Consider the following 16,526-nt stretch of genomic DNA (forward strand, 5'->3'; position numbering starts at 1 on the left):
CGGGCGTCTGTGCCACCCGACAGGGGTGCTATCTCTCTCCGCCAGGCACCGCCCTTCCCAGGCCTCCACCTCAGCGGGATAACGTGGACGGGGAACACACGGCGATGCACGCGATACTCGCCAACCTGACCATCTCCAACAACCGGATGGCCGATCAACTCCACCGGATGGCCGATCAATTTCACCAGCTGACCGTCACCCTCGGCGGTCAATCACGCTCTCAATCACGCTCTCGATCACGCTCCCGGTCACGCGCAGCCTCGGGGGGCACCGCGCCAGCAAAATCATCCTGGTGTCGCTACCATCGGAAGTTCCGGGAGAGGGCTCGGAATTGCACCCCACCGTACAGCTACGAACAGGACAGGGCGTTAAACGAGTAGCGCCGCCGCACAACTTGGCGGTACACGGTGGCGCTGCTCGATCCTTTTCGGACTTCCGCCTCCACGTTCACGAGAGCTCGCTCAGACAAGCGATGCTCATCGACTGCGGCTCCGTGGTATCACTCCTGCCGCGCCGCCTGGTTTCCGGACCGTTGTCCCAGGACAGTCTCCAGCTCATCGCGGCCAACGGGTCACCGATCCCCACTTACGGACGACGACTACTTACGCTCACCCTGGGTCTTCAGCGCGAGTTCCCCTGGGTATTCACCGTCGCTGACGTGCCCGTGCCCATCCTAGGAGCAGACTTCCTAAACCACACGGGCCTCCTGGTGGACATTCAAAAAAAAGGACTGGTCGACCCGGCCTCTTCCAAGGAGTCGACAGTGCACTACCGGAAGGCTTCCGTTCACGGGGTCGACGCCATCGCGGGACCCTCGGATCTCCACCATCGCACCGCCTACGACAAGCTGCTCGCTGAGTACGCAGACCTCGCCCAGCCCTCCGAGAGGGGAGCAGCGCTTCAGGGCTCCTCAGTGGTGCATCGCATCACAACCTCCGGACCGCCTGTCTTCGAGCGACCGCGCCGCCTCTCCGGCGAGCGCTTAGCAGCGGCGAAAGCCACGTTCGACCGCCTCCTGCGTCAGGGAGTCATCAGGCCTTCGTCAAGTCCATGGGCCAGCCCTCTGCACCTGGTGGAAAAACCTACAGGCGGGTTCCGAGCGACGGACGACTTCCGTCGTCTCAACGCCATCACGCTTCCGGATCGCTATCCCCTTCCTGTCATCGAGGACCTGCTCGAGGATAGCGGCGGCTGCTCGGTCTTCTCGGTACTGGACCTCCAGGAGGCGTACTTCCAGATTCCGATGGCCAAGGAGGACATCGAGAAAACAGCGGTCACGACGCCGTTCGGACTGTACGAGTTCCAGAGGATGCCGCTAGGTCTTCGAAACGCATCACAGACGTTCCAGCGGTTCATGGACTCTTTACTTCGCGACCTACCGTTCGTCCGAAGCTACATCGACGACCTCTTTATCCGGTCCTCCTCGCACGAAGAACACCTACGTCACCTACGGATGCTCTTCGACCGTCTACGGGAGGCCGGCCTATCCTACAAGGTGGACAAGGTCCAGCTCAGACTGCCCAGCGTCACCATCCTGGGCTACCAGGTCTCCGCCAACGGCATCCGCCCTCCGGAGCGCAAGATCGACGCCATACGGAACTACCAGAAGCCTACCACACCAAAAGGCCTGCGACGCTTCCTGGGCGTCATCAATTTCTTCAGGAGGAGCTTACCACACGCTGCTCACATCCAGGCGCCGCTCAACCAGCTTCTTCGGGGTCTTCCCAAGCGCAGCCGGCGTCCGCTGGTTTAGAACGACGCAGCAGATCGAGCCTTCGAGAACGCCCGACGCAGCCTCGCCGGAGCAGTGGAAACCGCTTTCCTGTCGCCTACTGCTCCTCTTCGACTAGCTACCGACGCATCCAGCACGGCCGTTGGCGCCGCGCTCCTACAATTGGTCAACGGAGAATGGCAGCCTGTCGGTTTCTTCTCGCAGACGTTGTCACCAACGAAGGCTCGCTACAGCACCTATGACCGGGAGCTCCTAGCCGTCTTCCTAGCAGTTCACCACTTCCGGCGTATACTCGAGGGTCGTCCATTCACAGTATTAACGGACCATCGTCCGCTCACCTTCGCGGCAAATCAACCCTAGGACAAGGCCTCACCACGTCAACAACGTCAGCTGGACTTCCTGTTACAGTTTGACATCACGTTCCAGCACGTGGACGGCGCAGACAACGTCGTCGCCGATGCTCTCTCCTGGACGACGGAGGACGCTCCAGCTCTGGACGGGCCAACAAGCGCCACTACGTCATCGCCGACGCCGCTAACCTCAACCTGCGCCACCATCAGCCTACCTTCGGCACTCAGCCCAGAGGTTATCGCCGCAGCACAGGACAGGGACGACGAGCTCCCGTCGCTCGCAGCACGCACCTCCCTCAACCTTCAGCGACTCAACGTCGAAGGATTCGAGGTGACCTGCGACATACAAGACGGGCGAGTACGGCTATACCTACCCCGCTCGCTCCGCACAGCCGCCTTCGAGGCCATTCATGGTCTGGCTCACCCGGGTGTCCGCGCAACGGTACGGGATGTATCGAAGCAGTTTATCTGGCCCGGTCTACGTAAGGACATCACCGCATGAGCACGCGCTTGCCTACCGTGTCAACGCTCCAAGGTCGCGCGACACAACCGCGCCGAGCTTTCCAGTTTCAAGATCACGGAAAGTCGCTTCGAGCACGTGCACGTCGACATTATCACGCTGCCCAGGTAGGAGAATACCGGTACTGCCTTACCATCATCGACCGATTCACCAGATGGCCAGTAGCTGTTCCTCTCAAGGACATCCGTGCGGAAACCATCGCCAGGGCCTTCACATCGGCTTGGATTGCGGACAAGGGATGTCCGCTCACCATCACCTCGGACCAGGGTACCCAGTTCAAGTCAGCACTCTTCGCCGCACTCGCTCAGGCCTCGGGGGCCACCAGGATCCGCACCACACCTCATCACCCTCAGGCCAACGGCATTGTAGAGAGGTTCCACCGAACACTCAAGGCAGCACTAATGTGCGCTCAAGTTCCTTGGCCCGACGCACTTCCTCTTGTGCTACTCGGCCTACAGAACGCGTACAAGGAGGACTTGCAATCCTCGCAGGCAGAGATGGTCTACGGCACAACGCTTCGCATTCCCGGTGGTTTCTTTACGCCCAGCAGTTCACCCGTCGACCCGACCTCCTTCGTCGGCCGACTACGGGAACTCATGAGGACACTAAGTGCCACACCGGCAACAGACCACTCGCGCCACCGCCCGTTCTTCTTCAAGGACCTCCGAGCATGCTCACACGTTTTCCTGCGAGTCGACACGGTCAGGAAACCGCTCGAACCTCCGTACACAGGACCACACCAAGTCATCCGCCGCATTAATGACAAAGTATATGTCATCCTAGTGAACAGCGCTGAAAAGACCGTGTCTACAGACGCCTTGAAACCAGCATACCTGGACATCTCGGACGACCACCCGTCAGACACACCAACTCATTCGCCTGCTCCGGAGCTAGTTTAATTCTGAGCATACGTCGAGCAAGTGCTCGCCCAGCTGTGCCTCAGGCTATTGCCTATTACACGTGATGTTGAATGCGTAAAACCATTGCGAAGAGAACAATGACCGTAGGTGTTATGATCATTCGGCTTGGAAAAACCCCCTCTTCACCATTTCTGGATCATCAGAGAGGTAGACCGTCCCAAAGCTGGGAAGTGACCCACTTAGCCGTTTTGCAGGCAAATCATTAAGATTTACCAGCAAAACGTTGTCCAGCGAGGGCCACGAGGAGGCGGGGTCACCAGCAACTGCTCGGTCTCATGCAGGCTAGCATCAGATGTTATTGCTAGTATTTGGGTAATTTTGCAACCCAGCTGTATCGGTACACCAAATGGTGCCTGCGAATACGTCTACAGCTTCTTTTACAGGGATAAGGATTGCATTACCTTCTTATGTTTTGGTCCTTGTTCTTTAGAACTGTAACTGAAAATTCATTAACACTAATCATACCAAGACTTAATATATACCTATTTCTACCATAGCGGGTCAAATGACCCGACTTTATGTTTCATGCTTGAATGTATGAAATATGGATGTTAGGAAGGAAATAAAAATATAAATTAAATTTATTATAATTAAACAAAATAGTATGTTGAGCATTTCTATTACAAAAGCAAAAAATAAAAATTTTTAATTCATAGTTCATCGCATTTTTTACCTATAAGTGTGTCCATTGTACATTTTCCGCAAACATATTTTTTACATTTAGAGCAAATTTTGTTGGTTTTATTTTCTTTACAGTATCCTATTTGACATCTCATACGTTTATAAGCATCTGTAGTAGACTTAGGCAACGATCCTTTCGTATTTGTTTCTTGTTTTGGTTGTTCACGGGCTTCTCGAAAATCGGCGCCAAGTTCTTCTGCTAGCTTGAGTAAAAAATCTTGTCTCGAGATATTTTCTCCTGTCGTTTGCTTGTACAAAATCCAGGCATTTATGCCAGCTAGATCAAGGATATTGAAAAAAACTTGGAGAGGCCATCTGCAAGACTTAGATTTTGTAGTAAATTTCCTCGCCATTTGATCGGTCATGTCTACACCAAATTTGGTTTTATTGTAATATGAAACAGTTTCAGGTAAACGTTTATCATTGTTTTCTACTTTAACGAATTTATGTTTAGAACTAAGTAAAAGTACTTTTTTTGTTGGCTTACTTTTATAGATTGTAAGAGTACAATTATCTGTTGTAAAAATTTTCGATGAAAATCGTTCCATATCATCTTTCTTTTGCTTCGCAATTAGTGGTAATTCTCTTTTATTTGACCGAATAGTTCCAACTAACGTAGTTTTTTTGGCTTGGAGTTGTGTTGCTAGGGATTTGCTTGTGAAGAAGTTGTCTGTGGTCACAGTTCTTCCGCAACCCGTAAATGGCTCAATGAGTTTGAGTACAACATATTCAGAGAGTGGTACTGAAGAGGGCCTATATTCATCTTTTCCAAGATATGGAAGTGCATTTATGACGTATTTGCTATCGACGTCCGATGCTAACCAAAATTTGATTCCAAATTTATCCGGCTTGTTAGGCATGTATTGCGTAAATCTACATCGTACTTTAGTTGGAAATAGCTGTTCGTCTATAGTAATATTTTCACCCGGTTTGTAACAGTTTTTGCTGTTCTCAATGAAAATATTCCAAATTGCAGATACCATAGCGAATTTATCTGTTTTCAAACGTTGGCTCCGCTGACTTTTTTTATCAAAACGAATAAATCTAAGAATTTCGGTAAAATTATTTCTGCTCATAGTTTCAGAAAAAAATTTAGGCCCCCATATGTTATTCCACAAAAAGGAAATATTCAAATTATTTCCTCCATATGCAGCTCGAGCATATAAAATTGCAATGAATGCATCTAATTTTTTTTCAGATAAACTCCAATCGGAACCTAAAACTCTCTTTGCTTCTTCTATTGTGCATGTTCTTATATGGTTCATAATCCGGTGGTCAATTATCAATGAAAATGCAGTACTAACTTTACCTTTCATTATATGACGTTTTGCATATCCTGTTGGGCCTACTTCTTGCCTGAAAATGTTATGAAGTGGTGCTCTTCCAGGTGTGCCACCTACTTGCATTTGTTGCCAAACAGATCCATCATTCGCAACATTTTGTTCATTTATTTCTACTTCACTTTCTTCCGAACTTGAGAGTAATCTTATTCTTTTTCGGCCACTACATACATTCACAATATTTTCCTCTTCATCGTCAGTATCTGTAGAATCAAACTCATTTTTATTTGCAACCAATATATCTTCATTTTCAGAAAATTCATCTTCACTAATTTCTGAAAACTCTTCGCCAATAATATTTATATCCTCTAAGAACTTGTACTGTCTTGTTTGCTTCGACATTTTTCTGGGTAAAAAATGACCTGTATTACTATAGCTATCAAAATAAAATATAAGCTAGGTACTTACCAAGACTTTCAATTTTTGCCACTTTTTCTTACACTAAAAAGCTATTTTCAATCTAAAATTTGATATTTTCTTAAAATTATTCTGAGCTATTTTCGTTGAACTACTTTACGCAACAGTCTTTGGAAGAATGTGCAACTTACTGACTACAAATATGACTCGATAATCTCATAAAACAAAAAAATTCTCTCCGGGTCAAATGACCCATTGTGGTAGATATCGGTATACAACAATGATTACTCAGAAAAAACAAAACAAAACAAAACAAAAAAATTTTTATAACTATATATTAATAACTTAGAAAAAGTCATGAAGTCAAATGTGCAAACGCAATAAAATTATACGTGCATTTTCAATGCAAAAGTTCAAAATGGGTCATTTGACCCGTTATGGTATGTTTAGTGTTAAAAATGCCAAAAATTTCTTTGGATACTAGGCACTTGTAATCACTTGGCCACATATGGTATTTATCTAATATAGCCTGTTTCAGACTAACCCTTGAATTATTTAGGAGCACACAGTCAAAGATGATATGTCGGACTGATTCGACTTCACCACAGTTGCAAATATCAGTGTCTGCTAATTTAAGACTCTTGAGTTTCTGTTTAATATTTCCGTGTCCTGTAAGGAGTTGGACTATGTAATGGTTATGTTTTATCCATTTTGCATTTAACCTGTTTTCTATGTTTTCATAGAACTGGAATGTCAGCCTACCTTTCTGGCTATCATTCCAGTTCTGTTGCCATATTCTTATTGTTTCTGTTTTAATTTCAAGGAGTCTTAACTTAGTGTCGCTTCTATTTACAGACTCAAGTGCTTCGAATCTTTTTGAGAAGTGCTGAAAAGACAAGTTTTTACGTTGATAGTAAAGACTTACCTTCTCAGTTAGTTGAGGTCCTATAGGAGTTGCTCCTGCTATTACGCAAAGAGCATCCGTTGATACTGTTCTATATGCTTTAGTAACTGCAATTAAAGCATATCGTTGTGCTTGATTTAGTTTCCTGTGGTGATGGGTATTAAGTTTGTCAGCCCAGCCAGCTGCAGCATAGGAAATAATAGGTATAAAAACTCCTTTGTACAACGATTCCATGATAGAGTTGTTTAAACCCCATGTACTTTTCACTACTCTGGCAAATTGGCTGAAAATGGTCTTACTCTTGTTAGTAATGAAGTTAATATGTGGGGTTATGTTCATTCTTGTTCCATATGTAACTCCTAAATATCTTGATTCTGAAACCATTTTTAGTGATCTACTTCCAAGTTTAACGGTTGGTGGTCTTCTTATGTCTAAGAAACCTTTAAGAAGTATCATATGAGATTTTGTCACTGATAGTACTAGTTTCTGTCTTGTGCACCAGCTATTCAAGATTAAAGTAACCTCATTTGCCTTGAGCTCAAGAGCTTTTCTGCTATTACCTTTCACTATTATAGCAATGTCATCAGCATATGCAATTACTTCATTTCCCGTATTAGAGATTTCTTCTAGAACATCATCAAGGATGATGTTCCACATTAATGGTCCTAATACAGATCCCTGTGGGCAGCCTTTGCTTACAACTTTAGATATCTGGGTGGTATTAGTTGTAATTCTTGCTATTCTATTTGAAAGATAGCTCGAAATAAGGTTATATACGTTTCTGGGGCAATCTCTACGTTTGAGATTGCTGAGTACACTAGGCCACCATACACCATCAAATGCACCAGAAATGTCGAACATGAGGCCGATAGCATACTTGTCGCTAGTTTGATGCACAATGTCTCTTAATTTTACAATTGCATCTTCTGTTGATCTGCCTGGCCTGAAACCGTACTGTCTAGTCGATGCCAAAGGGTGTGAATGTGGTATTGTCTGGAGTCTTCCAGCAATAAGTTTTTCCAGGATTTTCCCAAGTATTGGAAGTAAGGAAATAGGTCTGTAAGACTTTAAGTCAGTTGCTGGCTTGTCTATGCTTTTTCTCAATATCCTGATTTCCGCTATTTTCCATTGATTTGGGAAAATCCCCTGAGTTAGGCATTCGTTAAACAGATCTCGTAATTTATTAGACAGTACAGGCATAGCTTTCTTTATCATTTCTGATTCAATTAGATCGTGTCCAGGAGCCTTCCTGTTGCCTAATTTCTTGACAGCATTTTCTACTTCAGAAACACTGAATAGCGGTGCGTCCTGTGTGCTTGGTGCTAGAAGTGTGTCACTTCTAGTAGTAATGTGCCACTCTGTTTCATTGTGCACATTATCATCAGGAATCATGTTATTGAGTAGTGTTTCAATTGTGTCATTAAAGTTTGACGTTTGTATGCCACTTTGATTAATTGTTTCAATGACATTTTCAATACAGATTTTGTTTCTTTGTATTTTATACACAATACTCCATGGTTCCTGATTACCAATATCAGTGACAAACTTCTCCCAACTTTCTTGTTTTGCTTTTGCAATGGTCTTTATATATTGGTTTCTTAGTCTTTTATATTCCGTTTTATGTATTGTTTTTAGTCTACTGTTTATTGTTTTATTATATTTTCGTCGTGCTTTTTTGACTAGTTGTCGTAGACTAGTTAGATCACTGTTCCACCATGGGGCAGACTTGGAAAAGCGTTTCTTTTTCGGAATACAATTTTGTGCAGCTCGTAATAATGTATGTTCAATTTTATTCGCTGCATCTGTTGCACTATTAGTATCTTCATTGTTCATTGTATCCATGATGTTAGATAAATTTCTAATATACTTTCCCCAGTCTGCTTTCTTGGTGTTGAATCTGTCACCTTTGAGACTTATGACCTTATCTGAGGCTGATGTTATTTTAAATGTGATAAGGTTATGGTCACTTGTTGTTTCGCCGTTGTGTATCTTCCAATTAGATATAAGGTTAATACAGCTACTACCAGCGATTGTGACATCGATATTATCCTGTCCTCGTGTATTGTCAAAGGTGAAGGTTTCAGATTCTTTGTTGGCAATGTGTAATTGGAATTGTGATAATAATTCCTCTAGTGCTTCTCCTTTTTCGTCTGTACATTTACTAAACCAAGTTGTTGACTTAGCATTTGAGTCTATGCAAAATATAATGTTCTTTCTGTCCAGCACCATTAGGATATTTTCCAAATGAAGAATATATGGATCAATATCCTCACAGTGTTGGAAATATGCACTAACCAAGTATAACTTTAAACTGCCGATTTTAACCTCGACGCAAATTATGTGTGTGTTGCTTAATTGCTCTATTTTAATAACGTCAATTCTGTTGTTGAAAATTACTATTGCCGCTTTTATATTATTAGATTCTATAACATTTGAGAATGTTTTAGTATCTAATATCACTTTAGTGCATATTCCCATGCCTGCCACCTTTTTATGAAACGAATAAGGCTCTTGGACAGCAAGTATGTCTAACTTGTGCTCAAATGCTAACTGCCTTAGTTCGTCTGATACAGACTTTGAATTTTGCGCATTTATTTGTCCTATCGTTAAAGTTTCCCTATTAATATATGTGGTAGAGTTACTTACCATAATCTACTTTTTTGATGTAGCTGGCAAGTGCTATCTTATACGCAGGGCATTCTGCTGAGCGCGATGAGTGATTGCAGGGTTTTCCTGCTCTCTTGCAGTTAATGCACACTGGGTTTTTGTCTTTAACCTTGCACTCCTTAAAGGTGTGTCCATCACATCCGCAATGTCCACATGTATCGGTCTTGGCTTTGCAGTGTTTTGATACGTGACCAAAGGATTGGCACTTGTAGCAACGGCTGACGACGGTGTGGTCTCTAATCCACAAGGACAGCCATCCAATGTAGATTTTTTCATTCTTCAGGAGAATGTTCCTCGCATTTGGTGCTACCTCTAAGATTATATTTACATTTTCTTTGTTTTTGCAATCTGTTCTGTGGGAGATTGTGATCTCTTCTGCAAATTTGCTTTTCGAATATTCCTCTAGATTTTGTTGCCGCAGTGCTTCTAGAAATTCCTTGTTAGACATTTCTTTTGGTACGTTTTGCACCATGAGCATTGGCCTCTTTTTCGCTGGTACACCGGTTCGTAGGCCTACCTGCTGCCATTTTTCTGCATTTATGACTCGATCTAGATCTTCCTTTGTCTTGGTCTCGACAAGGATTCCATTATTCGAGATTTTCTTGACATTGCATATTTTTAGCTTTTCTTTGGTGGGTGCCATATTGGCCATGACCGTTTTTTTCGTCTCTTCACTATTAGTGATTTTACTTCCCGTAGTCGGATAGATAGCGACTACGTGTCTCGTTGTGCTGGTTGTCTTGGTTGTTTCCCTTGCAACAGCCGGAATTTTGAGACGGTCTGCGTAGCTGGCTGGTTTTGTCTGCGTAGTATGGCTTTTCTTTAAATCATTGATACTTGATGTTGCTGTAAGTATAGCCTGTTCAAGTTTTTGCAGCTTATCATCGATAGATCCTTCTTTTGGCTGCATTTTCTTTTTACTTTCATTCTCCTCTTTTAGTTCCAAAATGGTTTGGAGCATAGCAGAGACGTTATTTTTAATCTCTAGGAGATCGTCGATCACAATTTCATCGACTTCTATGTGTTTGAGATTTCTCTCAAAACGTCTATAGCTTTTGATTTTTTTCTCCAAATCATTGTCAGATTCTTTTTTCATAGACTTTTTTGGAACATCTTCGCCATTGAGCTCTTCATCGCTTATATCTTTGCGTTTTTTTGCCTTTATTTTCCAGACGGATGGTTCCTCGACGATTTCCATAGCTTCCGCTGAACTATTTTTTAGAGGCGGGAAATCCATTTTTACTACTGGCTTATTTTTAAGGCTTAATTTTTCGGTCTTCTCTATTGAGCGCTCTGATAGGCTGCTCAACATCGATTTGTCCAAAACGGACAGTTTTTCACTAAGCCGCTAGGCGGCGCACCACTCGCGTGGGATAAACTTCCGACCGGAAAGTTTATCCAAGATGGCCGCACAGTATTCAGAGAACACGAAAAAAGTTTTCGCTAATGTTTCTCTTTAATTATTTAAACCAATATAAATTAATATACCAGTTTGTTCAGATTTTTTCACTCTTTACACTAATCACAAATTTATAATTAGTAAAAGAAATTTTGCACAAGTTTCTAATGTTTTTTGCTAATGTTTCTCTTTAATTATTTAAACCAATATAAATTAATATACCAGTTTGTTCAGATTTTTTCACTCTTTACACTAATCACAAATTTATAATTAGTAAAAGAAATTTTGCACAAGTTTCCTCTGTTAAAATACGGAGCGACGTGGAGACGTCCTGCACAGTATAATCCAGGGGGCGCTAGTCCCTGCTCCGGAGCTGTCGACATCCGCCCAGACTCCAGAGGATCTGGACCTTGTACTGGCTTTCACCACGGCGCAGTCTTCGGCACCGCCTCCGCCGTCGCCAACTTCATCGTCCTCACCACTACCAGCGCCTGAAACTAGGCTAGTGACTCAGGACCCACCTCCGGCGTCCAGACCTCTCATCGTCTCGCCAATGCCCTCCGCTAAACCACGCACCATCATGCCTAGTAGCGGAGCGCCCAGACAGAAGCATCGGCCCAACATCCTCCGCAGAGTTACCTTCCGCCTGCCTCCGGCAGCCGGTCCAGAGGAGGGAGTGGCTGTGGCGTCGCGCACCAGCGCAGTGCCGACATCTCTCGGCCAACAGCGCGCAGCTGTAGCAGCGCGCGCAGGAAAGGTGCTGACACCTCTCGGCCGCCAGCACTAACATACGCAAGCACCTCGTGACGCGGTTCCGCAGGGGCATCTGATTGACCTGACCACGCCTTTGATTGGTCAGAGCGGAAGAGTGACCCCTGCGACTGTGGCTCTCTCTACTTCCGGATGCCTGGATCGCCGTGGCGGTACATACGCAGGAAAAATGTCATCACTTCTACCTCGTCCGTCGCACCGTCCGGTCGCACTCTTCTCATCGCGCGCTTGTGTATCTTCTGTGTATAAACATTATCTTCTGTACGTGACCACGTGGCACACCACGCCGATAAATAAAATATCGTCCCACGGGATCAAAAACATAATCGAAAATTTCTTTCCTCCACACGGAGTCTCATTGGCCCATTCCTTTCGCCGCGGCCTGTTCCTCGCGTTAAGGAGAACGCACCTTAACGCGCCTAGTAACCTAGGGAAAGAAATTCCCAAAGGCATGAATATTATCGCATCGATAATAAAGATAATAAATGTAGATCGAATTTCAACAGACCTTCCCTGTTTTTTATAATTCTTTTCTCATGATAAGGAACCGACCTTGGGGTGTAGGTAGCTGACAAAAACTAATATTTTCAAAATTGTATCTATCAAGATGGAATGCTGAATGCGATAGCCATAGATAGAAATAAAAATTCTAGAATATTTATCGACAGAAGGATACGTCGTCCTTTAACCGAAGTAAATATAATATATTTTTTTTTTTGAAACTTAGGCAGATGAATTTTTGTTTCACACTTTCTATTTAAGATATCTTTATCATGGGTTAGCATACACAAGTATTTCTTTTTTTGTTGCAACTAATAACTGTAGATGCTGTTAAAGTAGGGAACAATTGTGGTAGTATTTTTTTCGTTCCATCGGGTTTTGAATTACAACGATTTTAAAATCTATTTCTATTTTCGTTGTTTTATTTTATAATATTAAAAATCATTTTAAAAATTTTTTTTCTATATTTTTTTTCTATATTTGTAATATAAGTTAAATTATTTTATTCTTATTGGAAATATAAAGTAAATAGAGTTTATTTTTTTGTCACGTGTCTAGTTTCTCCTATTTAAAAACTTTTCTATTTTATTGAAAAATTAGTATAAATTTCCTGAATACGCAAACATTATATTTAAAAAACATGTCTTTGGATATTTACAAGAAAAGTATTCTACAATGTTGTTTAATTTTTTTTCTCTGATATATCTGATAATCATTTCTTTTTTTTTTTTTGTAAAATATTGCAGACAATAAAATTATTATATTCTATATATTTCATAATTGTTAATTATAATATTTGCGAAATAAATAATAATTTAATATTATTGTTCAATAAAATAGAAACATTTTTAAATAGAAAAGAAATGACACGTTTAGTAAAATAAAAACGACCACCTTCTTTCTTTATTTCGACCGTCGGTTCGTTTGGACCTTATACTTTTGTCGCATACCTACGTGCTTATCTCTGTTTATTCCTTCTACCCTTCTATCGCTCCTACCTACAAACATTTCGAGTATCGAAAGAATACGTGTCCACGGTTTGTAGTATGCAGTCGCACACAAACGCACACATATACAACCAGAAGCGATAACTACGAAGCATAGGATAAAGAGGTGACCGAGAATAGGAAAAACTGTACAGCTATATTCCGTCTCTAGTTGCCGCGTTTCATTTTTTCAAATCACTTCCTATTCTAAAGAAGTTTTCACTTCAAAAAAAATTTGATTATTTTTATTTTAATTGTATCGTCGGCCTTAAAAAAACAGGACGATAAGGTTTCGGAAAATATTCCAAAAACCTTCTCTGGGACGAGCGCCTCCATGTGAAACTTATGAGGCATTCGTGAGGAATATTTGTCTGTAGCCCTGGATAGCTAAATTGGTTAAAGAGCAGTCGCGGCTGGGAAGCGAAAGATTCGTGGTTCTCGAATCCCGTCGGTCAGCGGTCCAATTTTTTCACGAATCCCACACATAGGGCTCAGCCGAGAAGGGAAGGGTCTATTTCGTAATATGTTCCCCACAGTCTGACATCGTCACGAAAAAAAAAAAATTCGTTCCTTCGTGAAGGAGGATTTGGTCGGTGAGCCCTGGCTGAAGAAGCTCTCAATAATTGTCTATTTTGAAAAAATTTCAAAAATGTTTTGTAGAAACTTTTCAGAAATTATGATGATAAGATTTTTAAAAATCTTTCAAAAACCTTGTTAGAAATCTTTGGCAAGTTTCTGAACGCGGACATTTTCACCTTGTAGAAAGATTTGTTAGAAACCTTTTTGAAAGGTTTAAAGCTTTTCAAGAAATGTTTTAGACAGTTTTTAAAAAGTTTTTATATTATGTGGGTTAAGCCGCATAATCATTAATATGTTTTGAGAGCTGATATAGCAAGGCTTTTGTATGAAAAATTCCAATTGATTCTATGCAGTAGTTGTTGGTTGGTGCCCTTTTTAATATGGAAAGCAATAAGCAGCATTTTCGTCATATTTTACTTTTTTACTATAGAAAAGGTAAAAATACTGTTCAAGGCTGAAATAAATTAACCGATGTTTATAGAGAGGATGTCTTGACAGTACGCCAGTACCAGAACTGGTTTGCAAAATTTCGATCCTGCAATTTTGATGTCGAAGATGCACCACGTTCCGGAAGGCCGGTTGAAGCTGATGAAGACACGATAAAGCCATTAGTTGATGCAAATGGGCGAATGACAACACGTGAGATCGGTGAGAGGTTGAATTTATCGAATTCAATTTTTTATGACCAATTAAGGCCTGGGTTTAACCTAGAAGCTCGATATATGGGTTCCCCATATTCTCACGGAGAGAAAATTGTGTCGTCGCGTTAACGTCTGTGATTCGCTTCTCAAACGTCACAAAAGTGATCCATCTTTGAAACGCATTATTCTTAGAGACTTGTCTTTCGTTTTCACAAAAAAAAATGACTTTCCGAACAGCCCAATATTTTGGTATAAAAGAGAATCTAATAAAATTGTTACGAGTTGAAACAGGTGTGTTTCTTAAAATTAAAGAAACTTGTTCAATTCGGTTAATTTTTAATATTAATGGTATTCCAATTTCCAAAAATTCGAGAAATTAGTTTTGGCCGATTTTATGTAAATTAGTGTTAAAAAATTAAACTGTATCTCCTTTTCCAATAGCCATTATTATGGTGATGCAAAATCAGACTCCTTAGCTCATAATCTTAATAATTTTACTTCTGAAATAAATGATCTTTTAAAAAATGGATTATTCATGTTACAATGGCAGACAGAAAAAGGCAAGCGTTCATTACTAATGTCAAATTAAAATAAATTGTATCATTATTTTTGGCTACTGCACCTTCAAGGATTAAAATGCTTTTCATTTAGAATCAATTTGTTACAAATATATTTAAATTCATGAAGATTTTGTAAAAAGAAAATTTACTGATCAACAGAATGATTAAAAGTTTATTTTGAAAGTGGCCTTACTCCATTCGTGGTTAGAAAACGCATATTATTCACCTAAATACTGCCACTATTTTATTAAGAAATATAAATTTAAAGCCTTTAGATACACTTAAGAAGTATAAATCGTTAGTGTCTTGTACGTATATTTTTAATTGTATTGAAACGCAAATTCTTCAATATTTTGACTCGTACATAAGTTGAGTTAGATCATCTTCAAAATAAAGGGCTCATATATTTTATTTCTAATATTAAATTAACATGTATTTCATATTATAAAAAATATATATCTCCGTAATATGAAATAAATATTATAATAAATATTACATTATTATATAAAAAATATTTCTTTCTAAATCTATAATATGTAATGAATAAAATTTTGAAAAAAAATACATTTTTTTCTAAATATAAAATAAATATTTATTACATATTTAAATATTAAAAAGAGATTCAAAGTCTTTTTAATATTAAATACACATGTATTCAATATTTTGTGCTACTAGGGTAGTCTAATAAAATATCAGAAAAACAAAATATAATGCTCCTGTTAAATAATACATGTAAATAAAAGTCGGTCGTTTTTATTTTTTTAAAATATAAACATTATAATTTAACCCCTTAAGCAGCAATGATTTAGAAACAAAAACGGTTAAAAAAAATCCTTTTTTTTTGCTACATAAAAACATAGTTTTGAACATTGTTTTGACAAAATAATTAAAAAAATACAGAAATAATCTATATTTTTATGGTAATTTTTGGATTTTGTTTTATATTGCAGAGAAGTGCTGAATATTGCAATGTTACACATACGTCGACTTTTTAATCTTTCTTTTTTAAATAACTATTTCAGGAAAAAAACATTTTTCGGAAAAAACGATTCTTTTTCTTTGCCTTAACTTTCTTTTTTTCAATTTTCTATTATATTTGAGTGTAAAAAATCATAGAAATATAAAATAATACGCCATTCGAGTTAACTCGAGCGTGTTGCTTAAAGGGTTAAATATAAAATACATATAACATGTATATTTAATACATACATTTCAAATATCTTTTTTATATTCTCCAAATATTTAATTATTATTTTCTGAACACTTACTGAGCATTTTATGAACATATGTACAATATTTAGAAATAATATTTATTTCATATTAAAAAATGTGGCTAGAAAATTTTTAAAAAATATTTGAAAAAGATATTAATCTAATATTCTTCTGCTACTAGGATAGGATTAGTACTAACAAAAAATCATATGGATTTTGTGACGTCCCAGAAGGGGATGTCGAGGAACAAGAACAATTCTAAATTTTATTTTCCCCTATCCGGTCACGCTACCAGCGTTTACTCGGCCAAGAGAATGAATGCCCTATTTTAGGTCAGTCTTTGGAGCTAGTACTTTACCCAGAATCTGGACTAAGAGATATAATGGCTGTCTCAATTGAAATGTTT

The 16,526-nt window shown here is 40.5% G+C and overlaps 1 protein-coding gene across 1 annotated transcript; it reads left to right on the forward strand.

Annotated features, from left to right (window-relative positions):
- The first annotated feature begins 472 nt into the window (after positions 1–472).
- Positions 473–3,501, forward strand: LOC149032300 (uncharacterized). The gene is made up of 5 exons (XM_089173373.1): positions 473–1,293; positions 1,434–1,739; positions 1,795–2,044; positions 2,159–2,436; positions 2,757–3,501. The coding sequence occupies exons 1-5, from the start codon at positions 473–475 to the stop codon at positions 3,499–3,501; spliced, it is 2,400 nt and encodes a 799-aa protein (XP_089029499.1).
- The last annotated feature ends 13,025 nt before the right edge of the window (positions 3,502–16,526 follow it).

This window comes from Polistes dominula, unplaced genomic scaffold (assembly GCF_049000335.1).
Source record: "Polistes dominula isolate Pdom_NZ unplaced genomic scaffold, Pdom_raw_medaka contig_386, whole genome shotgun sequence".
Classification (NCBI taxonomy): Eukaryota; Metazoa; Arthropoda; class Insecta; order Hymenoptera; family Vespidae; genus Polistes; species Polistes dominula.